At 37.4% G+C, this 25,981-nt stretch overlaps 2 protein-coding genes across 3 annotated transcripts in view; one reads left to right on the top strand and one right to left on the bottom strand.

The window, feature by feature from the left end:
* Window positions 1–7,928: 7,928 nt before the first annotated feature.
* Window positions 7,929–18,058, bottom strand: LOC116001741 (methanol O-anthraniloyltransferase-like). 2 transcript variants are annotated; one of them, XM_031241676.1, is made up of 3 exons: window positions 17,956–18,058; window positions 11,358–11,649; window positions 7,929–9,064 (listed from the first exon to the last, which is right to left on the bottom strand). In XM_031241676.1, exons 2-3 carry the CDS (start codon window positions 11,613–11,615, stop codon window positions 8,108–8,110), a joined length of 1,215 nt encoding a protein of 404 aa, XP_031097536.1. In that variant the 5' UTR covers window positions 11,616–11,649; window positions 17,956–18,058; the 3' UTR covers window positions 7,929–8,107. The 2 variants fall into 2 exon arrangements, with proteins under 2 accessions (XP_031097536.1, XP_031097535.1); XM_031241675.1 differs by lacking the exon at window positions 17,956–18,058 and having other exon boundaries at window positions 11,358–11,887.
* Window positions 18,059–21,523: 3,465 nt separating this feature from the next.
* Window positions 21,524–25,981, top strand: part of LOC116001354 — a 20,523-nt gene continuing 16,065 nt past the window's right edge. Inside the window, exon 1 of the mRNA XM_031241235.1 lies at window positions 21,524–21,875. Within this exon, the coding sequence (XP_031097095.1) occupies window positions 21,524–21,875 (352 nt within the window). The remainder of the gene's footprint in view (window positions 21,876–25,981) is intronic.

Genomic DNA, 25,981 nt, shown 5'->3' with positions numbered 1-25,981 from the left:
CTCTCGTACCCCGCGCACAGCAGCACTACGCACACACTTCTCTCTCACCTTCGACTCTTCATAATGGAAACGAGGTCAGATTTTAACATTTCCTTACGCTTGTACTTTAATCTCTTGCTTTGTTTTCATTACATTGTGCTTTAATTTTGAAATTTGTAAAGCTTGGAATCCATGACTTGAATGTGCGAAATTTGAATTTGAGAATTATATGCTTATGACTTGAATGTGATGTAATGTAGCGTGCTTGATGTTGAGGAGGTGTGGTTACTTGTTCTTATTGTAGAATTTGAAGCACTTGATTGCCATGGATTGAGTTGGACTTGCAATTGTGAAATTCTTACCAAAGAGCATGAACCCTAGAATTTGGGAGAAATTAGGGATTTTGTATTTATTGCAATTCCTTTTTAGTAGCTTTTGTTTACTACATTTTAGCTCTAATTCTTGTTCATTATTCATTCAATCACTTCAATTTCATTAAAAAAAAATAGTGAGAAAATCAATGTTGAAAAAGACGCTAGGCGCCCCCTAGGCGCCCGATTTAGTTTTTATTTTTATTTTTATTTTTTTATGTTTTCAATTAAAACTTAATCTAATTCCCTTATGAAATATTAAACATTTGAGCTACTACCTCCAAACTCCAAAAGTCCATCGCTACTTCTAATAGCCTACTGTCAGCCGCCCAGCCTACACACCATCGTCGACTATCATCAACTTCCAAAGCTCCAAAATCTTAGATCTGAGATCTGAACTCCAATCTCCAACGGCGGTGGCTCTCACAGATCGCAGATCTGAAATCTTAAAGCTCACAGATCTCAGATCTGAAATCTTAAAGCTTGGCTCAGTTGGCTGGCAGCCTCCAACCTCGAAGCTACGGCATCCATCGCCGGCAACCTCCAGACCGGCGACCTCCAACTGGGCAGCGGCGGCTTCGCAAGCAACCCATCCGACGTCTCTCTCGTCGCATGCAGTACAGAGGCGTCGCCGGCGACTTTTCTCTGCTTTCCGGCGAAAAAAAAGGGGGGGTGGGGGTGACGGGGCGGCCGGCTAGGCGGTCTAGGCGGCGCCTAGACCACCTAGCCGGTCGCCTAGACCGCCTAGCGGCCAGCCGCGGAGGAGGGCGATTCCGGCCTTCCTCGCGGCGGCTGCTGGCCGCCTAGTCGGCGCCTAGGCGCGATTTTTACAACATTGGAGAAAATACGAATAAGTTAATGCCTCTTACCCCTGTGTCTCCCGTTTGTTTTGTTCATTGCTCTATTGAATTGTTTAGCATCATATTTTGTGCTTTATTTGTCTATTCATCATGGTTGAAAAAGTCGCTAGGCGCTCGGGAAGCGCCTAGCGCCTAGGATGCCTAGCCGGGGATTAATCGGCGCTTAGGCGCCCATGTATTTTTTTATTTTCTTTTTATTTTTTAAAAAAATTTGTTTAAGTATTTTAAATTTTTTAAAGACTAATAATTATACATTATATAATATTTTAATAGTTAATACTAAAATATTAAATATTAACCTAAAAAATATCTCAAGTTTGTACAATTTAGGATTATTTCGCTCAAAACGATATTGTTTTGAGTGAAAAAACCCATTAAAAAAATTAATATTGTTAATCGACCGACTAGAAGTCCTAGTCAGTGCCTAGTCGGTCTAGTTGACGCCTAGGCGGTCATCGCCTAAGCGGCCTAGGCGGAGCTTAGGCGGCCTAGGCGGTCGCCTAGCCGGCCAGCCGCCTATACCACCATTTAATGTGATACGCTAGGCGGTCGACCAACGCCTAGCGCCTAGGCGGGGATTAATCGGCGCCTAGGCGAGATTTTTGCAACACTGCTATTCATTAATAGCATGTGGTGGAGGATGTTAGGAGGATGACCTGGTGAGGGAAAAGGCTGTGACTTGGTTGAAGGTGAGGGTTGAACTTGCGACGAGAGAGTAGTCCACTCGCTCGGGCAGCGTTTAGGAGGTCAAGACCTAACCTATGTCCGGGAGGTCCGGTTACCAGTAGTACAAAAATGACCATAAATATAAGACAATTTGCATCCGAAGTTGAAACACCGAACGTGTAAAGTGAAACGGTGGCATTTCTGTAATTAAAAGTTCATTATTTAATAATTTTTTTTAAAATTTTTTTAAATGCGCGACAAACTGTGGGTACTTTGGACGCAGATCGATCTGCGTCCGAAGTACCCACTTCGGATGCAGCTATTTTGCCCCTTATTCCCCAAAATACAAATTTACCACCGGACGCCACGCTAAATCTGCTGCCTTCCTCCAAATCTAGGGCTATTTCTACCACAAATTTGTTGTCCTTCCTCCAAATCTACCACCACATGCCACGCTAAATCTATTGTCACAAGGCGCCGAAGTCTCCACTCCAACTAATGCTGCCATCGTCCGCACTCGCGTTGCCGCTCGCCGTCGGTCGCCTCTCCTCCACCACTCACGTCGACACTGCGCTGCTTTACTTCATCGTCCAACGCCGCTGCCCACTGACTCCTCCAGCCGTCACCGTCCAATGCCGCTGCCCACCGACGCCTCCAGCCTCGTGCCATCGTCGTCGCCGTCCAGTCCAACAGTTCTAGGTAATTTGTCGACATGACTGGCATATTGTATTTTATGAGATACTAATTTGGAGAAAAATACTAATGACTAATGAGGTTGTCAGTATTTTTACCAAAATAATGGGAAACTTGACACTGAAGCTCAAGCTCCAATTTGAAATTTTGAGATAAAGATGTGGCTGATTTAGGAGCTTGAATTATTCTTCTGATATTTTTGTGATGCATTTTTTATGTTAAGTTTATATTAAACTCACTTTGTATTTTCTATAAACAAATACATACTAAGTAGAATCATCTTATGAGTTTAAGGAAAAGAGTGGAGTGAGAACGTACCGTTATAAAAATCTCTCTCTTTTTATTTTCAGTACTTCTACTGAGCAACTAACGCCATACTTTACACACACTAACATGTCAAAATCGTCAAACTTAGCTACATCGTTTTATTGGCAAGCTTCAAGACTTCCACTACAAGGTAGCGCGTTTCCTAGCTTTTATTTTCTAAATTCAAGCTTACTTAGCATTATTTCAAAAAAGTATTTAAAATTGTTAAAAGTTTATTCAACCCCTCTCATGCCTTCTGGATTTTTCCTTGTCCGGGCTCAACAAAACAAAATTTTCGAATCCACAAAGGGTTGAAATAAGTAATAAAAAGAAATTTAATTTTAACTTTGTCAAAATTGACCAAGTTTAAAATTTTAACCATACTAGCTGAGTATGAATTTTTACATCATTAAAAAAAGGGGAAAATTGGTTAGCTCAAATAGTTATATATATATATATATATATATATATATATATATACACTGATGATATTATTGTTACCAGAATATAGTTTGTATTATTAGTTCAGTACAATGAGTAGTACAATATGTAATCGATCTGTTTCTAGTACAGTACAATAGTGTTTGTGTCTCAGCATGTCCCCCTCTTACAGTATGATTCTTCTTTTATACTCATGAGTGCAACGACTCTTTGTGAATGTAACGGATGCTTAATGTTGTACTAAGTGTGGATAATAACACCGAGGAGCCGTTGCAGTAACGCTTCCTCTTCAATGTGTCGCGTTGTTGTAACGGCGGCTGTTTGACTTCTCTATGCGCCTGTCTATCTTCTTGTGGTTCGGGTCGGGTGCTGCATGCCCAATTATCCTGTCACCAACCCACCTACTCCCTAGTTTGCGAGCGTAGTCGAGTCAACTAGGGAGTAATAATAGTGTAGAAGAGAGATGAAATTGTTTTGTTTTTTTTGAAAGGCAAAACTCGGCGGCCGAGGTGGGGCCTCGGCCGAATTTAGTCAAGGCCACGCCTTGGCCAAACGCGGTGGACGCGGCGGGCGAGCCCTGCCAATTGTAGGCCTTGTTGCAATATTTTTTTTGGCGCTTTGTGTGCGAGCTCACTTCGGCCGGCCGTAGGCTCGTTCAAAGGTCAGCTCTTCTGTAGGGTAGTGAGCGAAGTTAGGCCCCGTACTACTCCTTAGGGGATAGCATTTTTGTAATCAAGCTTTAAGCTTGACCAAGAGAACACCCTTCTGTCAGGTAGCTAGCGGGATCGGACCCTGTGCCGGCCCTAAGAGAATAGAGTGTGGTGTTTTTGTAACTAAGCCTTAAGCTTGACCCAGAAAACACTTTCCTGTCAAGTAGCTAAGGAAATCGGGTCTCGTGAAAGCCCTAAGGGAATAGAGTGTATTTTTTTTCTTCCTTTGTTATTATTATTATTTTTCTCCAAATGGAGGAATGAAATGAGACGAACGCCACTTGAGGAGGCAAATGCCACTGGAGGCGGACGCACTTGATAAGGCGGACGTCACTTGAGGAGGCGGACATCACTTGATGAGGCGGACGCACTGGGTGAGGCGAACGCTACTTGAGGAGGCGACACACTGGATGAGGCGAACTCCACTTGAGGAGGCGATGCCACCAGAGGCGTACGCACTTGATGAGGCGGACGCCACTTGAGGAGGCGAACTCCACTTGAGGAGGCGATGCCACCGGAGGCGTACGCACTTGATGAGGCGGACGCCACTTGAGGAGGCGACGTGCTGGATGAGGCGGACGCCACTTGAGGAGGCGACGCACTAGATGAGGTGGACGCCACTTGAGGAGGCAACGCACTGGATGAGGCGGATGCCACTTGAGGAGGCGACGCTACTGGAGGCAATGCTTTGGATGAGGCGGACGCACTGGGTGAGGCGGATGCACTTGATGAGGCGGATGGCTTAGGTGGCCTCACCGGCGTTGACATGGAGATGGAGGAGCGGGCCAACCGCCTCATGAACTTGTTGCGAAACCACACTCAGTTTGGGTTGATTGCGGTCAGCTTGGGCTACTACGAAGATCCCCCTTGTGGCCTGGTTGCCGCTGCAGTACAGGATCCATTGCTAAGCTAATAATTTTGTAATATGTAGAGCTTGCCTGAGATATGATCACAGATCTCAACAAGAGCACCAATGACGGTATTATTGTTACCGGAATATGGTTTGTATTATTAGTTCAGTACAATGAGTAGTACAGGTAATCTGTTTCCAGTATAATACAATAGTGGTTGTGTCTCAACATGTCCCCCTCCTACAGTATGATTCTTCTTTTATACTCATGAGTGCAACGACTCTTTGTGAATGTAACGGATGCTTAATGTTGTACTAAGTGTGGATAATAACACTGAGGAGCCGTTGGAGTAACTCCCCCTCTTTAATGTGTCGCGCTGTTGTAAGGGTGGCTGTTTGACTTCTCCATGCGCCTGTCTGTCTTCTTGTGGTTCGGGTCGAGTGTTGCATGCCCAATTATATATATATATATATATATATATATATATATATATAGAGTCCCCATCAGATGCGGCCAGTCTCCCCCGTGCAGCTGTGTGGCCTTATTTGCACCATTAGATCCCATGATCTAAGGCTTCATATTAATCCAAACGATACAGGCGCCAATCTTTAGCTACGCGAACGGGAAGGATAATGTTGAAAATTCACTACAATTTAAAAACCAGATCAGATCAGACGACGACGGAGACTTGAAGTCGACGAGCACTAAGCAAGAAACACCAGACGAGCGTAGAAGGGACTCCATCACCAGCAATGAGTGCTCCGTTCAGAACAAAACGCAAAGGTCGACTCCAACAGAGAAATAAGAATGGAGTAATTTGCAATACTCTGTGCATTATCAACATTAATCTGGTTCATATTTGAGATAATATTGGTGTAATTCGCAATAGTAAGTGTATTTGGTGTGTGGTGTGTTTTAATCTGAGAACTGCTGCATTTTATAACGTATAATGTTGTGTTTTAATTTTGTTGGCGCATTTGAATTGAGTGGTGTATTTCGGTATTGTGGGGAATGGTGTGTTTTAATTTGTCCAGTGGTGCATTTTATAACGTATAATGGTGTGTTTTAATACACATGGTGGTGAATTTTACGAGAGTAGTTGCATTTGGTGTGTGGTGGTTAAGTGGTGTGTTTTAATCTGAGAACTGGTGCATTTTATAACGTATAATGGTGTGTTTTAATTATGTTGGTGCATTTGAATTGAGTGGTGTATTTCGGTATGGTGGGAAATGGTGTGTTTTAATTTGTCTAGCGGTGCATTTTATAACGTAGAATGGTGTGTTTTAATACACATGGTGGTGAATTTTACAAGAGTAGTTGCATTTGGTGTGTGGTGGTTAAGTGGTGTGTTTTAATCTGAGAACTGGTGCATTTTATAACGTATAATGGTGTGTTTTAATTTTGTTGGTGCATTTGAATTGAGTGGTGTATTTCGGTATGGTGGGAAATGGTGTGTTTTAATTTCTCTAGTGGTGCATTTTATAACGTAGAATGGTGTGTTTTAATACACATGGTGGTGAATTTTACGAGAGTAGTTGCATTTGGTGTGTGGTGGTTACGTGGTGTGTTTTAATTTAAGAACTGGTGCATTTTAGTATGTTGAATGGTGTGTTTTAATAATACGTTTGTTGGTGTATTCTGTATTCTAAAATTACCTTCCCACGTACAATTACCATAAAGCCCCACTTAAGTTACGCGAATTAAACTTCCTAAATCCTAATATATAACTCCCACCGTTAGATCACCTCCATCCAGCGGCATATCTTGGACCACACGACCGAACGTAATGCACAGGCCGCATTTGATTAATTAATTTTCTATATATATATATATATATATATATATATATATATAGACACACACACATACTTGCACATTAAGAAATTAAATTATATGAAACTATAATACGAAAACATCACTCCAACAAAAATCTTTTAAAGAGGTAATGAAAGTATTGAACTTTTTATTTATTTGACTTATCTATGTTAAAGTATTCTAATTTGACAAGTAAAATAAAATCTACTACTATTTAATTACTATCTCTATAATACTTTGTGTGCATAGAGACTGTAAAAATAAAAATTATTTACTAGCTTATTACCTCTAACCTCTTACAAAAGTACTTGGTTAAAAAAAATTTACAAACCATTATTCTGAAAAGGAATAAAAAATATGAGTTAATTTTCAAAATGGTCCTCCGATTATGACATTTTTTCGAATTGGTCCTTTGACTTTTAATTGCGCCAAGCTGGTCCTCAGAGTATTGAAATTTAAGCCATTTAGTCATTAATTAGCATTGGCGTCAAGTAGGGATTAAAATGTAGGGCAAAACAAGAAATTCAGCTCACCTACTCTGTTTTAATCATACAACGACTCCATTTTCACATATTGCGATACTTTTTAGTAAAAATTAGGTATTCCTATCCTCAAACTGCGATAAAAATATTTTTTGATTATGTTTGTCATGTAATGAACATGTTGTTACGTTCCCTAATAAAAATTTAATATTTTATCATAATAATTTTTTTTAATAATACTATTTCTCGTTTTTAAGGCATTCTAATAAGGAAATGACCATGATATAAAAGAAAAAAGAAAAATATTATGATAAAATATTAATTTTTTTATTAGAAAAGTTTACATATTTGGTTATTGAGTTAGACCTAATTTTTATGAAGGAACCAACGTGTTCATGACAAACATAATCAGGAAGTATTTTTTTTATCTTAGTTTGAGGATAGAAAGACATGATTTTTACTAAAAAGCTTCACAATATGCAAAAATGGAGTCGTAATATGATTAAAATAGAGTAGATGAGCTGAAATTCCCGTTCCCTCTATTTTATCACCAACTTGACGCCAATGCTAACGGAGGACTAATATGGCTCAAATTTTTATTTAATATTCAGAGGACAAGTTTGGATGCAATTAAAAGTCATATGAACAAATTAAGAAAAACTCATAGTCGGAGGACTATTTTGTGAATTAATTATAAAAAATAATGTTATGTTTTAAAACAATACTTTTTATATAAAAAACAATTGTTAAACAATTAAAAAAACGTAAATTCCAGACATCGCCTTGGGCATAAAGTAGTTTATTCATAAGGATATATGTGTTCAAAATACTGAAAATACAACATCAAAGCACAAGATCCAAACAATTTAGAAGGAAATAGGAGACGTAACATTTACTCCCTCTCATTACATATATAGATATACATAGTAAAAATCACTTTTGTGCTCGAGTCATCTTCTTAAGCTCATTTTGAAATTTTCCCATTATTATTGGAGGCAAAGCTAATGCCACCAGTTTACCCTTAGTGTCTTCCATCCCTTTATGAGGTAGCAAGAACCCAACTCCGTAAACAACACCATAAGAGCCACCACATACAGGCTTACCCCATCCAAAATCCACCTCGTCAAATCCAAATCTTGAAATGTCTGTTATTAAGAAGTTCCTGAGGATAGTCCCCATTGGTCTGCCCCTAGTTACCATAAGATCTGTAACCGATTTAACATAATCGTCGTTAACCTTATTTTTAGCCTCCCTAATCAACTTGGCTGCGTATGATATTGGATTTGAACATAACAATTTGGCTGTGGTTACCGTCGCGGCTGACACGATTGCATTACCATAGTATCCAATGGGCAGTTTGGGGTCCTGCAATCTTTCTCGTATATTGACAGCAATGGTCAATAGCATCTTTGAATTAGGGTCTGGTCGGAGAGCAATGGTACGGCATTTCCATAGGCAGGCGGAAAGTGCCTCGAATGTGGTACTTGAAGGACATTGGTCCTTGATAGCTTGTAACTCTCTTGAGCCAAAAGTGAATGAACGTTTGACCAAGAGGGAGTGTAATATATGTTTGCTAAAAAACACACAAGGATCACTCGCCAGTTTTTGTACATTGATGAATTTTCTGGTAAGTAACACCTTTTCGAAGTCCAACCACCTTGTAGTTTTGGATGGATCAAAATCGTTGAACTCGTTGTGTTCGCAGGTGATGGTTGGGGTTGGCCTTGCAACTAAGAGGTCTCTCTCCCAAATCGGAAGTGTTGAAGGAACAGAAGCACCCTGTGCCAGTTCACTCACCGCATTTACAAACTGAATGAGCCCTTGGCCATCCATCATAGTGTGGTTCAATCGAATTCCCAATGCAAAGCCACCACAACTAAAACGGGTTACCTACATCACAGTACATAATACAATGACTATCCTATGAGAATGATCCGTGAGACGAAAATGTAATACTTATACTGAAAAATTTAATACTTACACTGAAAAATTTAATACTTATAATGGAAAGCGTAATAGTTTTGAATAAAAATTTAATATAGTTAAATCAAAATATAAAAGTATTACATTTTGTGTTAAACTTTCTTTTAAAAGTAACAAACACTTTATTTCTAATTAGTATTACATTTTTCACCTGTCTCATGACAAAGATTTTGCAAGTTTGAGCTTATTTTTAAAGTAGGGTACTTTTTAACAAGTGGCTCTATTTTGAAAAGAGTTAATTTCATTTTTGGTCGTAGATTTATAGGTGATAGTCCACATTAAGTCATTTTTTTTATCAGAACATCCACTTTTATTTCTAGAATTATTGTGGTATGATCATTTTTGGTCCTTTATCAACAAAATAGTTTAAATATCGTCAAATACAAGGGTATTTCAATCTTTAATTATGAATTTTTTTAAAAAAAATAAATATAAAAAATATAGTGATTCAACCTACTTTGTATAAAAGTGACGGAATAAGGCGGCCAAAAGCGATGAGCAGTCGCGGTCGAAGCTTGGCTCAAGGCGGTAGGCTAGCAGTAAGCTTGACTACAGTGAAGCGCTTACCAAGCGTGAAGGAAAGGGTCTTTGACACATGAGCCGTATGCGAGGGAACTCGCACGTGCGGTTCTTGGAGGGGGGGGGGGGTAAAGCTAGTAGGAGTCATCCCATCCCAATAGTGTATGGATAAGGGAAAACTCCATAGATTGCTTCGATGTAAGATCTTTGAGTTGACTCTTTCCTGAACCAGAACCAGGGAAGGATGAGAGGAAAAGGTGATCAAAATGCCCCATCAATAAAGTGATGGCTTTCCATTCTTCCTCCCCCTTTGTTAATATTTTAAAGAAATAAGCCCGCGGGCCCCTCTAATAAGGAAGGAAAGAAAGTAGAGGCTATGAAATTGGATTGAACGAGTTGCAATGTCTTTGTATTTAACGACATTTCGACGATTTTGTTGATGATACTAGGACCAAATGAGGATGCTCTAATAAAAAATGACTAAAAGTGGATTGTCACCTATAAATTTAGGACCAAAAATGGAATTAACTCATTTTGAAAAATAAGTTTCAAACAATTTTGCTTTTGTAAATACCGTGGTTTCGCCGGTAAGGCTGGTTTTTTAGGTGGGATACAGAAGGGGACGAAAATTATTGGGATACAAATATGGGCAACACTACACTGTAGGATGCATGTTGTCCTTTTTGAACATGCATCTTAAGAATGCATTGTTATCTTTTATAATATTTGTTTCAAATTAGAATACTGTACATTGTACTTAGAGAATACGGAAAGAGTACCGTATATAAATACAAAATAATAAATACGTAGTTATGTATTTATTTTTTGAAATATAAGGATAAAAAATACCTAAACAACAATACTATTTTTTCCCCTTATACATATATATACCATTTTTTTTTTTGGCTTTTAACTACAATATTGTACACATACATTTTTTTTTTCATTTAAACTACAATACTGTACACATACACGTATCATACCTTCATTTTCTACCTTTTAACTAATATTTTTTAGAAAAACTAACATGCATTCCTTGAAAGTACTTTGCCCATCTTTGTTCCCTTTTCAAAAGTGACATATTTTTAAAAAATAAGTTTCAAACAATTTTGTAAACCAAATTTAGGACTAAAAATGGAATTAACTCATTTTGAAACCAAATGCATGTCTCAACAAAATGGATCTAGTCTCGAGAGGGTGACTGCAATTTTCTCCTAACAAATTAAATATTGTGTTTAATTTGAGACTAAAGAAGGTATAAATTGGTTTTCAAAAAAAAAAAAAAAAAAAAAAGGTATAAATTAAAAACAAAGGTATAATAAAATATGATCAAATTATTTGTCTAGAATTAAAAATGAAAATGTCATTAAAGTAAAGTATTAAATCATGAATTAATTCAAGAGAAAATAAATAAATACTCCATCTTTTCCATTTTACCTGACATATTTATTTATATATAAATTTTATATATTAATATTAAACTTTTTTTAGTACTATTCGCCTCTACTAAGGCTCAAACTCATCCCTCATGTGGGTGCAATCGGGTGCCACAAGATCTTTGACAATATTAAACTTAATAATATTATATAAAATTAAATTAAAAATAATGTTAGACTAACCTTGTTAATCAAACCAGACACATAATAGGACAAATAAAGGGTGTAGCTAGCTATTATCTTACTTGAATAAGTAGGAGAGGGCAATCAATGATCCCATTGGAGCCAGGCAGAGTGTTGAGGAGTTGCTTCAAGTATGGACATGGTGGCTGAATGGATTTATGACCTAACTGCTCAAGCTTAACATTCGCTTTTGCTTCAACAAACAAAACCCCTTTCCCATTGCAATTCACTATCAGTTTTCCATTCTCCCCTTCAAAAATCCTTCCAGCCAAGGGATAGTAGAAAACAAGTGCTTTAGCTAACCCTTCTTTGATAGCCATTGCTGGATCTTCCCCTCTCCTTTCAACACTGTTCCTGTAAAACATCAAAATTGGAACATGAACTCGAATGCTGCGTTGATCGTCGATATCGGAAAGCGGTTTATGTTCATGAGGTGTGGCGGTTGATGGCACGATAAGCTGAGGCTTACTTCTTGTTACACAGAAGAGCAGTGGAGCAGAGAAACACGCCATTGAAATTGCAATTACAATTAAAATTTGCTTTCAGGAAAGAATCTTAAAGGTTATTGGCTTGCTGCTCGACTTCAATCTCTGTTATAAATAGTTGTCAAAAAAGTAGGTAAGCCAATTTAAAGCTCACTTAAATGTAAGGATTAATGACATGACATATATGTCCGCTCTTAAAGTTAGTTGTCACACTCTCTGAACAACAAATGTACTTTATACCATAGACCAAAGTCCATCTTTCATTGTAGAGTTTGGTTAAAAAATTGTGTCAATAGTTGATATATTTTGTATCAATCGTTAACAATTTATATGTATATAAATATATTGAAAACAAATAACATGTTAACTACAAACACATAACATGGTAATGACAAACGCATAATATAGTTACGGCAGACATAATATGTTGTAAAATGTTATGTGTTTACAATTTATTTACAGTTAACATATTATGTGTCAGCAGTTAACATATTATGCGTGTGTAGTTATCATGTTATATATTTGTAGTTAACATGTTATATGACTTCAATTTGTTTACAAGCACATAAACTATAAACTGCAGTATAGAATATGTCAACTGCAGACACATAATATGAAAGTTATTTTAGACTAGAATCCACAATGCAAAATAGCTCCTGGTCCATGGTATAATTTGTCGTCTGAACAACTCAACCGCAAAACCTCTGATGAGTTCATCCACATGGTTCCGACCCAACGGCCATTCAAACATCTATCGATAGTTATGTCATAGATTAGGGAATATGAAGCAATATAAACATTTTAAGGTGGGCCACCGATAAATGTTCATTTATAATATATTAAAAATTTATTTTATCACATAAAATTGCTATTTCCTATTTTATCCCCAGTTAAATCTAAAATTTGTTTAGACTTATTTTTTCTATCAAAAAACATCTTTTTCTATCTGATTTTATATATGGTGAATGTATGTGGTGTTTAAGTTTTATATGATTTTTTCTATTTATTAGATTTTGTTTTTTTTATAAATAAATACATACATACATACATAGAATTAATTATACTTTTGGTCCTGTGACTATTGGGGTCGTGTTAATTTCAATACACGACTTTAAAAATTAACAATTTAGTCCCGTAACTATGCAATTTTTAACACATTTAGTCCACGGGCCAAATCTCGCCGGAAAAGCGTAAACTTTTTTAAAATTATTTATTAATAGGGGCATTTTGGTCTTTTAGCCTCTCCATATTTGTTTCCTCCCTGCTTCTTCGTTCTTCTCCGCATTTCTTGCAACGAAGACCGGAAAAAGAAAAGGGGAAATTTCTTTTGCTCACAAATTTTAACAAAAACCAACCCAACTTGTCAATCTTCTTGAACTCATCTTTGCCTAACTGCAGGGAATTAATTTTATTTGAAAAAAATAGATTTAAGTTTAAATAAGGAATATGTTGGATGATGCTTGTCTTACAGTAGATTCTTTGCTTCCTCCGTCCGCCACCGCCGTCTACAACCATGCAGATGCGAAAGAATTGAAGTTCCTTACAAGAAATACCTTCATCAAGAACTATAACCCTCACTAAGTTAATGCCCGCCGCCGATGGAGTACTCCGGGCACCCATCGGCCGAGGATAGTGTTGGATTTCACGGTGGCTTCAAGCAATCGGACGTTGACCATGGAGAAGAAGCAGACTAGACATTAACCATGGAGAAGAACATATGAGGAGCAAAAGACCAAAATGCCCCCATGAATACATAATTCAAAAAAGTTTACGCTTTTCCGGCGAGATTTGGCCGGGTGCACTAAATGTGTTAAAAATTGCATAGTTACGGGACTAAATTGTTAGTTTTTAAAGTCGTGTACTGAAATTAACACGACCTCAATAGTCACAGGACCAAAAGTGTAATTAATTCTACATACATACATACATACATACATATATATATATATATATATATATATATATATATATATATATATATATATGAGACTAGATTTTAACAAATAGTCTGTAAGATGTGGATATGAACTCTATGTAATTAGAATATGAATATTATTATTATTATTATTATTATTATTATTATTATTATTATTACATATTTTTATAAGGATATTTATGTTTTTTAAAATATATTTCATTTTTATTCATTAAACAAATCAAACACCGTAATATAATTTCAAAAGTCTATTATTTTCACGAACCAAACAATAGAATACAATTCTTATTCTATTCCTTGCATATTTCATTCCTTATGGAATAACATTTCTATTACCTCAAAATTCATTCCGTGAACCAAAAGTGTTGTAAGCATACTAAAAATTAACATATATAACAGTGATATACTTTATAATGTGAACTATAGATCACAATATTGATATGCACCAAAGTCCCAAGCTACCTTATTTTTTCACCTTAAAATTTTTTTCTATCCTATATTTATTTTTCTTTTTATACAAATAAAATTAATATATAAAAATATATTTATCAGTAAAAAGCTCTTATTGAGTTCTTTAAAATTATAGTCATATTTATAATAAGTTTAAAAAAAAAATTAAAAGTAAATCTATTGTACATAAACTTATTACTTTAATGTAATGCATATGTACATTAAACTTTGTCTTTACGAAGATATAGAATCAAAATTAAAAACCTACTATGGAATAGATGAAAATAGATATGATGTACCTATAGTTTAGCGTTTATGGTTAGGAATATTTGTATTAATAGATTTTGATGATTCAAATATAAAAATAAAATTAGAAATTAAATCCCTAGATTTTCATTTGTAAAGTGTGTACAAATCAATTTCATACTCATAGCAACAAATTTTTGTAAGCATCTAAAACATGAAGACTTCAATACAGCACAAGTTTTAGGATGACACAATGCTGATCTCATCATCAAATAGTGTTGAGAAAAAAGTGTAAATAGGTTTTGATGTGCCAAATTGTAACGTATCCTATTTTTTTTTTTTTGAATACTACTAACTCTATTAGTTCACCGAAACTCGAACCCACCACCTCCCGTATAAAGGGAATGGTTTGATGCCATTGGACCACAAGGTCCTTGGCTAAATATCCTAATTTTAAACCCCTAAAATTTTTTATTTTATACAATAAATTTTTAGCCGTTGGTTGTTGCAATTTTCGCTAAGCGTTGTAATTTAAAGGGAGTTCCACGCATTAAGCGTTTTATACTGCCATCATGATGAAGTCATCAAGCAGCAAGAGTTAGTAACAATACAAGCCTACTAAGGCATATCATTTAGCAAAAACATTGTAATTAGAGTTAAATGGGGTAGCTCAAGCGGTAAGTGAGCTATTTTTGTAAGGGAGAATTTTGAGAGACCCTGGGTTTGATTCCCACAAGTGACGATTTCCCATTTCCCCTGGTCCAACTTTTGCCTCCCGGAGTGAATGTGGGTGGACCCATTCTCCGTCGGTTTAACGGTCAGGGTCTACCCGCTGGGTCCATCCGCGTTCGCTCCCGTTCTCTGTCCGTTAAACGGTGCGGGTGGACCCATTCTCTGTCCGTTTACCGGTCCGGGTCTACCCGCTGGGTCCATCCGCGTTCGCTCCCGTTCTCCGTTCGTTAAATGGTCCGAGTCCAAGTCTGCCCAGAGAAAATCGTTGAAATCGTTCACTTGCCACTTGAGCTACCCCATTGAATTATAGTAGGAAAGCTCACTTAAATGTAATAATGACGTAACATATATGTACTCTCTGAACTGCGAAAGCTCCGATCCGATGAGTTCATCCATATGGTTTGGCCCATTCAAACATCTAGGCAAACTTTATTAATTGCCCACTTGTCACTTGAGCTACCCTGTTGAGTTATAGTTGTAAATGATGAATGAGTAGCCACAATAGGAAAGCCAAATGATGAATGAGTAGCCACAATAAGAAAGCCAAATGATGAATGAGTAACCACAATAGGAAAGCTCATTTAAAGCTCACTTAAATGTAATAATGAAGTAACATATATGTACTCTCTGAACCGCGAAAGCTCCGATCCGATGTCTTCATCCACATGGTTTGGCCCATTCAAACGTCTAGGCAAACTTTATTGTGGATCATGGTTCACATATTAGTATGAACTATGCATCAAAACACAAACATAGAAATAGTATAATTTATGTATACAAATAATAAACTTAGTGTATATAAATAATAAACATTGATTTACTATATATATATATATATATATATATATATATATATATATATATATATATATATATATATCAATTGTGAAGGGGGGTTGTGTGCCTCCACAGAGGTTAAATTGCTACAAGTCGGAATTGTTGGATTATAATGTAAGAATGGAAAATTTAATTAGGGAGTATAGTGTAGGAATTGATGATGTGTAGAAATTAGAGTAATAAATAAGGGAATATTAATATTGGAGTGTAGGAAATTGAGTAATAAATAACGGAATAGTAGTGGCATAGTAAAAATATGTGTAAGAGTTGACAAATTTAAATATAAGTGTGTAGGAGTAGAAAATTATGTTCGGGAATGAAAGTGACAATAGTGTGTAGGAATTGACAGTATTAATTAGGAGAATAGTTTAAATCAGTGTAAGAATTGACAAAATTAAATTAGGGAATAGTTAATTGAAAGAGATGTGTGAAGAATTTTTTCATAGGAGTGATAATTTATACCAATAAAAAATTGCTAAAAAATTTGTTTAAGTCTGTTTCAGTTCCGCTATAATAATTTTCATAATTATCAGAGTTATAATTATCAGAGTCATAAATTACCGGATAAACATGATATGAGGTTTCACCTATTTCATAATTTATGTGCGCATGTTGTTGATGAAAGTCCGCTTCAAAATTTCTGATGTGTTTTGACCGGGAGACCAGTTCATGAATTTCTTCAATTAAATTATCTAATTTTTCTCCTTTAAATTCTATTCCAATTTGTTTTTTAAATTCATCTAGTATAAATTTTTCTTGAAATACTGGAAATTTTAAATGCTTGATAATTTGTTTTACCAGATCTGGGTAAAAAAGTAAAAATATGTGTAAGAGTTGGCAAATTTATATATAAGTGTGTAGGAGTAGAAAATTATGTTCGGGAATGAAGGTGAGAATAATTTGTAGGAATTGACTAGGAGAATAGTTTAAATCGGTGTAAGAATTGACAAAATTAAATTAGGGAATAATAGTTAATTGAAAGAGATGTGTGAAGAATGTTTTTCGTAGGAGTGATAATTTATACCAATAAAAAAATGCTAAAAAATCTGTTTTAGTCTGTCTTAGTTCCGCTGTAATAATTTTCATAATTATCAGAGTCATAAATTACCGGATAAACAGGAGATGAATACTTAGAGGTTTCTCCTATCTAATAATTTATGTGCGCATGTTGTTAATTATAGTCCGCTTCAAAATTTCTGATGTGTTTTGACCGGGAGACCAGTTGAAGAATTTATTCAATTAAATTATCTAATTTTTCTCCTTCAAATTCTATTCCAATTTATTTTTTAAATTCATCTAGTATAAATTTTTCTTGAAATACTGAAAAATTTAAACGCTTAGATAATTTTTTTACCAGATCTGGGTAATGGAATTTTTTGTGTAAGTTGGAAATTTTTTCATCAAAATTTGGTATATCAATTGTGTATTCCATAAATTTTTTGTCTTTTGAATTTCCATCTAGATAATATGTTGTAAAATTATTTCCAAAATTTCTTTCAAATTGAAAATTTTCATCGTTTCCAAAATAGTCTTGAATGAGTTTTTTTGTCCATTTTAGAAATTTTATTTTTTCTCAAAACGTTTGTAAATTTATTTTTTAAATTTAGACTTTGTTCAAGAGTTTTGAAGCTTTACTCCTTCTTCTTCTTTTTACTACTTCCAGATATGATTCTTTTTAGTCTTATCAGTTCATGTTAGTTTTTATGCTTACTAATTAATTATATTTTATCTAAAACATTCACCTTTTCATCCTTAACCCACTACCGAATTTCTCCGTCTACAATCCTAACAACATCTATGAACCTTAATTGGGTAATATTTTCCAATCCTGGTACTTCTTCCCCGAAGGTTTTCTAGACTACATGGATTGCTTCGGCTCAAACAGGATTTACGTCTTTTGGATATAGATATGCATATGATTAAAATTAAAAATAAAAACTAACATAAAGTAAGAAGATTAAGTTAGAATCATACCTCTTAGTAGCAATTTGAAGAAGTAGGAGTAAAGGAATTTAGTGTGAAAATATTGTGCGTAGGAAACAAAGGGATTTCATTTATGATGCAAGGTTGATGAAAGTTGTGAGTTGTGTGTTATGCGGGGAGAACATCACACCTATTTATACAGGCGATAGAAGATTCTAGGATAATACACATCTCTACTATCTACCGTGATAAAAGATAAGATAGAATCTTATCTTATCAACTATCAACTACTTTTGTACAAATGTTACATATTTACAGGCTGTAATAAAGACGAAGATAAGAGAGAATCTTATTTCATCTTTTTACAACTCAAAGATAAATTTGATCTTATCTCTTGGAAGGGACAATCCCCATTCTCTTAGCCGTAGAGTCTTTAATTTTGTCTTAAAATTAGGTCCCCTTTACAGTATGGATACCAATTTTTCAAAAGTAGCTCACTTAAATGTAATAATGACGTAACATATATGTACTCTCTGAACCGCGAAAGCTCCGATCCGATGAGTTCATCCACATGGTTTGGCCCATTCAAACATCTAGGCTAACTTTATTAGCGCTCACTTACTACTTGAGCTACCTCATTAAGTTATAGTTGCAAATGATGAATGAGTAGCTAATATCTGCTATTTTGTACAATAATTCACCCCTTATTTTAGTTACTAGTTTTTCTTATGCGCGATGCGCAAAAAATAGGTGTCCAATATTAGTATTTTGTATTAAAATTTTAAATTTATTTAAATTTTAATATAGTTAATAATAATAATAATAATAATAATGTAAAATATTTTTATAAATTGGATATTTATATTTTAAAAAATAACTAACATATAACTCTAATATTTAATGTGTATATATTATTATTATTATTGAAGGAGATAAGAAAATATATGGTGGATGCATATGCATAGTAAAAATAGTGGAAAAGATAACGGAAGTTATAATGGTACGGTTACATTTGTCCAAAATATTATGTAGTACAACTTTTATAACATAACGTACAAAAAAACTTAACGAAAAAGAGGGACATAAATGAGGGGTATAACCTTCACTCACATTTATTATGTTTTTAGATATTTCCCTTATCCTAATGAAATTGGGAATTGTTTGTGTGTTATTTTGTCCAAGTGTTGAATTATCTACAAGGAACAACAAATGAAGAATTTTGGAACATTTTGGACAAGTTCCGGAAGAAAAGGAAATTACAAGGAAGAATACAAATTGGAAAATAATTGGAAGTTGCCTAATTGGCCAAGGCCCATCTACCTCCTATATATTCTACCTATTCTCTACAATTGAAGGAGTTCCCTTACAGAGTTCAAAACCCTAGTTAGTTTTAGTTATTTCTCTTTATATTTTCCCAGCATAGTTTAGATTAGTTTCACATTAGATTATTTAATTGCAAGCTTGGAATCTTGGAATCTTGGATTGAAGTTGGATTTGTTCTTTATCAGTTAAGTTCTCTTATTCCTTTATTTACTTTCTTCTCACATTTCTTGCAATGTTTATGGTTATTTATTATTACTTTGTTTTGTTTACTTCAATCATGCGTGAGTAATTCGCTTATGGGTTTGGATTAGGGTGTTAATCTTGATGTTCAGTTTATGATAATTGCATAAAGGGATTGAATCTTTTACCCAGAGTTTATGTTGATTTGGAGATTTCTTTCTACTTATTATTGATTGATGGCCACAATTAATTGCTAGTCTAGGAGAGGGATTCATTACAACGAAAGTTGGATGAAGACCTCGAGCCTTACCAATTTCAACCTAATTTTCCTACTATGAGAATAGAGGTAATTTTGGGGGCTTACAATGCTTAGGTGCTTAAGGTTATGATTGATGCATCACGACAGTGGGGTAATTGTAGCATAATTCGGCTTATTGATTACGAAAGTAGCTGAGTTGAATTCTTATGTGCATTGCCCATAAATCCCTAGGTTAAATATTCTTTCTCAAATTCTGAGATTGTTAGAACATCAAGATTACAATTCCCCTAATTTGACCCATTCCCTTATCATACAGTATCTCCATAGTTAATTGTTTTCTTTTAATTTTCCATCATTCAGTTATTAGTTGCTTGGATTCTAGTTGATTCACACACTCTAGTGCCTAGTATTCTTAATTCACACAATTTCGTGTCATAGCTCCAATCCTCAGCGAAACGACATAACACACCCACTTTTACACTCATCATTATACTCATCACATTTTGGCGCCGTTGCCGGGAATTGGTTTATTTGGTTTTGATTGTGTAATTAATTTATTACTAGCATTAGAGTTAGTGAATTTTAGGAGATCAAGTTTTATTTTATTCATTATTCAAAAAAAAAAATTTATTTGCACTAACCCATAACTAGTTCCTTCCAAGAGTGTCTGTGGTTGTGTTAGATAGCAGGTTACCCTCCTTTTATGCACACTAGATCGAAAAGGGAGCACGAATCTTCGTCCCTACGATCTAAATCTTGAGAGGAAGTTAAGGAGGGAGAAGAAGGTGTTACGTGATTGGCTTCGAGAGTTCTAGGACTTCGAAGTAGACATGGAGACCGGAGACAGTAGCAATACTGGGAAGCCAACCCATACTGGTGCCAACACACAACAGCACCCGAGGCAGAGAGAGGCAGTTGGGGACAACCTTGGAGTTCGTGCTAACCCCCCCAAATCCAAATGTTCAGAATCAGGCACAGAACTACAGGGCCGATCCAAACCCGAATATCTATGTTGGGGGAGGATTGGGAGCTCCTTTTATGCAGCCAGGCTATGGGGTTGGGATGCAAAATCTTCTCCATCAGATGAATCCCAACCTGTTTCAGCAGTTTGCCCAGGAAGTCCCACAAGCAATTCCCATGGCAGCCCATTTAGCTCCTGAGTTTACTGAAGAGGATTGCATTGTGTATCCAGGGATTGAGGCAAACAATTTTGAGTTAAAGACTACTCTCATTCAGATGGTCCAGAATAATCAGTTTGGAGGATCTCGGGTTGAGGACCCGAAAACCCATATTGTGCATTTCGATCGTATCTGCCATACCATCAAGATGAATGGTGTTCCTAGTGAGGCCATCAAGCTGAGACTGTTTCCCTTTTCCTTGAGAGATCAAGCATAGAGTTGGTTGAATTCCTTTCCAGCCAACCATTTCATTACCTGGGAACAGCTACACAAGGCTTTCATGTAGGAGTACTGTCCTCCTTCAAAGGCTGCCAAGTTAAAGAAACAGATTCAGAATTTTCAGCAGTTTGGTAATGAAGATCTTCCTGAGGCTTGGAAGAGATTTAAGGAGTTGAGGAGGCAGTGCCCGAAGAATTTGATGACCTCAGGTGATTTTATTTCCTCATTCTATGAGGGATTGTCGAATCGGTCAAAGATTATTCTAGATACCTCATCCTTTGGGGGTATTTTCATTGATATGAGACCGGCAGCTGGAGAGCAGTTGATTGAGAGGATCACCTCTAACAATACTTACTGGTACACTGAGGGGGATGATATACCCAAGAGAGAGAAGACAGCTGGGATGTTCAAAGTTGAAGAAAAAATGGCAATGTAGGCTCAGCTGGATACCATACAACATATGCTAAAGCAGTTAGTACAGGGCCCTACTCAGAGTGTCCAGGCAGTTGCTCAGCCTCCACTGATTCCACAGAATCCTTATGTTCCTAACCCCTATTCTGTGCCACAGGTACCTCTTGTAGCCTGTTGTGCAATTTGTGGTGGAAATCATATAGCTCAGACATGTCCTTTGTTAGACTCCGGTAACCAAGTCCCTCAGCCTAATGTGGAGCAAGTTGATCTCGTTGGTTATTCTAGACCACAGGGCCAGGGGCAAGGTTATGGGAACTATCAACAGCAAGGAAGAGATCAGTTTGTTCCCTCTTGGAACAATCAAGGCAATCAAGTGAGGAACAATCCACCAGGTTTTCAAGGTAATCAAGGGAACAGAGGTGGCAACCAAGGAACTCAGTGGAGAAATAATCAGAATAATCAGAATCCCAATCAAGGGCAGTGTTGGTCCCAAGGGGATGGGGTACAAGTCTAGAGGGGGGGGGGTGAATAGACTTGTATAAGATTTTGCAAATCTTTTCGACCTCTCGAGTGTATTGAACTTAGGATGTTTAGGTTCGATACCTCACGAGATGTAGACAAAGTTTTATGCGCAGCGGAAATATTATCCCCTTTTAATTAGCACGAGTTTGGGTTAGTTCGAGAGGTGTGTTTATATGCAGTGCAATCGAGAGGTTAGCGAGAGATATAAACAGAAAGTAAATGCAAGAGAGATTTTTAAGTGGTTCGGCCAACCCGCCTACGTCCACTCTTCTTCCAGAAACTCCCTGGAAGGATTGCACTAAAAACTTCCCTTTTTAGTACAATATCGAGCGCTTGAGCTTTGATCACGAAGCCCGCCTCAAGCCTCAGGTTTTTCGCCCCGCTTCTTGTTACTCCACCTATCGAGCACTTGACCTTTGATCACCAAGCCCGCGTCAAGCCTCAGGTTTCTTTCACTCGGACAGCTGCCAGGTTACTCCACCTCTCTTGCTTAGTCCAAAGCAAGGTGTTTTTGGTTGTCACAGTTGAATGTAACAAGCTCCAATCTGACCACAAGCTATCGTTGAATCAACTTCGATGTAAAGCGGCTTTGGTCACCTTCTAGATGTATAGCAGTTTAAGCTTTGTAACTCTCTCAAACACTAAGATGTGTTTTCTCGCTGTTTTGAATATCAGGATGATATTCCAAGTTAAGCACTTGCACTTGAACGTTTGAATCAGACACCTCTTCGAATTTTTTTTTTTTTTTTTTTTTTTTGTGTCTTCACGTCCTTTTATATGAGAGTTGAGGAATAATTCCGTTGGAGGGAAAATTATTCCGTTTGAAATTTGTCTCCCATGCTGATGTATGGGTCTTGCATATTTTCAGCATTTTCATGGAGTGGTGATCTTGTAACTTGAACCTCTTGTCTTGTAGTGAATATTCCATAGTTCACTTTCTTGAGTCCATGCCCACTTTCGTCTTTTGGTAAAAGTACTCTTTTTATATTCCCATTATTCCTTGTTTGTAGGGAATCAGACCACTTCAGCATTGGTGCACCTTTTGACCGTTTGTGGTGGAATCTGACGTGTCATCCATTTCCGCCCATTTTGAAATTCACGTTCGCACCTCTTCATTATTTTATCTCCATGATATTCTTCTTCTCCAAACTTTAATCCTGACCGTCATTCAGCTTTGTTGGAGAATTGTTAGTGTATCGAGACCAAGGTTGATATCTTGATTGCTTGATGTTCGAACTCAATATCGAGAGGTCTATCTCTCGAACTCTGTTTATGTCTCGAACTGGATACTGTATCGAGAGGTCCTACCTCTCGAACTTTGCTTATGTCTCGAGACTTAGTTGATGTCTCGCAGACCCTTATTCCTCCAGTGTTGTCCGTGCCTTCTTCTGATCTATCTATTGATTACAACACGAGACTTCTAAGATGTTCAAACAAGTTTACCTTAAGCTTAAATATTTTCCGAGTTGAGCTCAAAGTTACCCGGTTGTATTTTCGCTCTTGGTTTACTTGTCGAACTTACAGCGTTTTGCCTATGTATCGAGACTTGGGGATTTCTACTTAACAGTTGGTATCATCAAAACCTATTACATGATGTTCCTAACAATTTCCCCCTTTTTGATGATGCCAACACTTATACTTACTCTATATGGCTGATTTGATAGAAAGAATTTAACATAGATTTTATTTTTCAGCGCATATGGTAAGTTTGACAAAAACTCTTCTAAAACATGAATAATAGAACTCACGCAACACCCCCAGCAAAAGATATGTATATGATTATAAAAGGGAATGTTTACAAAGCAGAGTTTAGAAGAAGAGTTAAAAAAAAAAATATAAGACCAAGAACAACATAAACAGCAATAAACTGGAATAAGATGGAGTTTGAGCCACGAGAGCTTACTTCTTGTTGGCTTCCCTCTTCTTGTTAATGGCTTCTCGTGTCTTGATGGGGTCTTTTGGATCTACCAAGCTTATGTATTCGTCTGTAACATCTAGATGCCTGTAGTTTCTGTAAGCTTCCCCCACGAACTCTCCATCAATCACTCCATCTTTCCACCATGCGATGCATTCTTCTGGAGACATATTGCTGTGAACAGATATTCCAGTGATCTTCAGAAGCTTGAATATCTGAAGAGTCAGACTTTGTTCAGAATCTTCCCTACTTCCAAACTTGAAGATTGTCATGGCAAGGTCGATCTTCCTTTCTTCTTCTGACTGTTGTTCTTGTCTTTTTCTTCTTCTTTCTCTGTCCTCTTCTCTCCTTTTCTCCATTTCCAGTGTGCGCTGGACCCTTAAGGTTTCTGCTCTTTTCGCTTCCTCCAGTTGTTTGCTCACTGATTTTGGGACTTTTGGAGGAGGTCCAGCTGGTTCACTTGCTGCCCTTTTCTTGCCAGTTGTTGATGTCCTTCCTTGTGTATTTTCCCCCTTTTTCCCTTTATTTTCCCCCTTGGTGGCATCATCAGTACGGGAAAGGAGGATGGACATACCTTCGAAGAGTGCTTGAAGTTGGGCAAGCACTTGGTTCGACAGATCATTGAGTAGTGCTTTCATCACGTCCTGTCGAAGTTCACTGGAGTACTGGAAGGCTCGAAGCTCTGCTCGCATCTCGGCTAATTCAGCTCTCGCACTTGCAGCCTCTGCTCGAGCTACAGCAGCTTCATCAGTGGCTTTCCGTGCTGCATCCTCAGCCCATACTGCCTGTTCGAGAAGTTCGGCATGACGGCCTTGGGATTCACTTGTGCCAGCAGCAGGCATTGCAGCATTGCGGACAACAGCGAGTATCCTTTCGAGCTGAGCCATCTTCTGAGATTGATCAGCCATGAATTGACGCACTTCGCCAATGAAGACTTCTTCGGCCTGTCGATCATAGTCAGAAGTAGTAGAAGAGAAGTGAGAAGTACCTTTTATCGGAGGGGACTTGGGTGCTTCCAGATTTCCACCCATGACTTGCAGTTGCGAGTCCACCTCTCGATTGAGTGTCTGAGGGGTCGCAGGGACACAGGGTTCAGAGCGCAAAGGTAGCTCCATGGCAGGCGCTTCCCGGTTTCTACCTGAGGGATGGATTACTTCTAGCTCTTCACCTCTCGAACCTGGAGCCTCAGCTTCAGCGACTGTTGAGATTGGATCAGCTAGGGAGGGATCTTCTGTATTGGATGCTTCCCGGTTTCCACCCAATGGAAGTTCCCCCTCAGCATCACCTCTCGAACCAGTGCTGGGAACTTGGTCATCTGCTGGTGAGGTTGGAGATGAAGTGTCGACAGGTGCTTCCCTGTTTCCACCGTCGATAGTCGCATCGTTCTCCTCAGTATCTCTCGAACCAGCAGGACTTGGGGCAATCTGCTCAAGGTGCTCATTGGACTGCTCTTCGGTCTGCTCCGATGAGTCTGGAATGATAATTATTTCAGGAGCAGTAAGAAAACCCGGCAGTGTGAGCAACGGAACTACACCCTCTCGAACTATCTGAGCTTCATTGTTGTCAAGCGAGGGTGTGGACGTAGGCGGTGGCAAAAGAAGAACAGTGTTGGGAGCCACCTCAAGTGCTTCAGAGGTCTCGGAGTCACCTCTCGAAGCTGCTACCTGTTCGTCCAGAGCAGAGAAATTTACTTGGGACAAGGGGATTGCGGCTGTTGGTATTGGGTTCTCAGAGTCATCTCGAGCAATCCCAGAGGTCTCTCCTGGACCTCTCGTATTCTCTACTTGATGTCCCAAGGATAATGCAGTGGCGAGCCTGATATCCTCTTGAAATTTAGCTTCTAATTCAGGATCCACTACAGGCTCGGCTTCAGCTTCTTGTGCATCAACAGCTATGCCCTTTCCTTTGTTAGATCGACCAAGATTTCTCCTGGTCACGTGCATCTCATGGGCAAGATTCAGAAGTTCATTGGCTGGGATTGTAGTGAGGTTTAACCAATTTAAAGCAAAGTCCTCCTCAGCCACCATATCTGCTGCTCTCGAAATCAGTTGATCAATCGGACCTGTTCTC

This window comes from Ipomoea triloba, chromosome 13, assembly GCF_003576645.1.
Source record: "Ipomoea triloba cultivar NCNSP0323 chromosome 13, ASM357664v1".
Lineage (NCBI taxonomy): Eukaryota > Viridiplantae > Streptophyta > Magnoliopsida > Solanales > Convolvulaceae > Ipomoea > Ipomoea triloba.
This window is presented reverse-complemented; position numbering and strand designations above follow the sequence as displayed.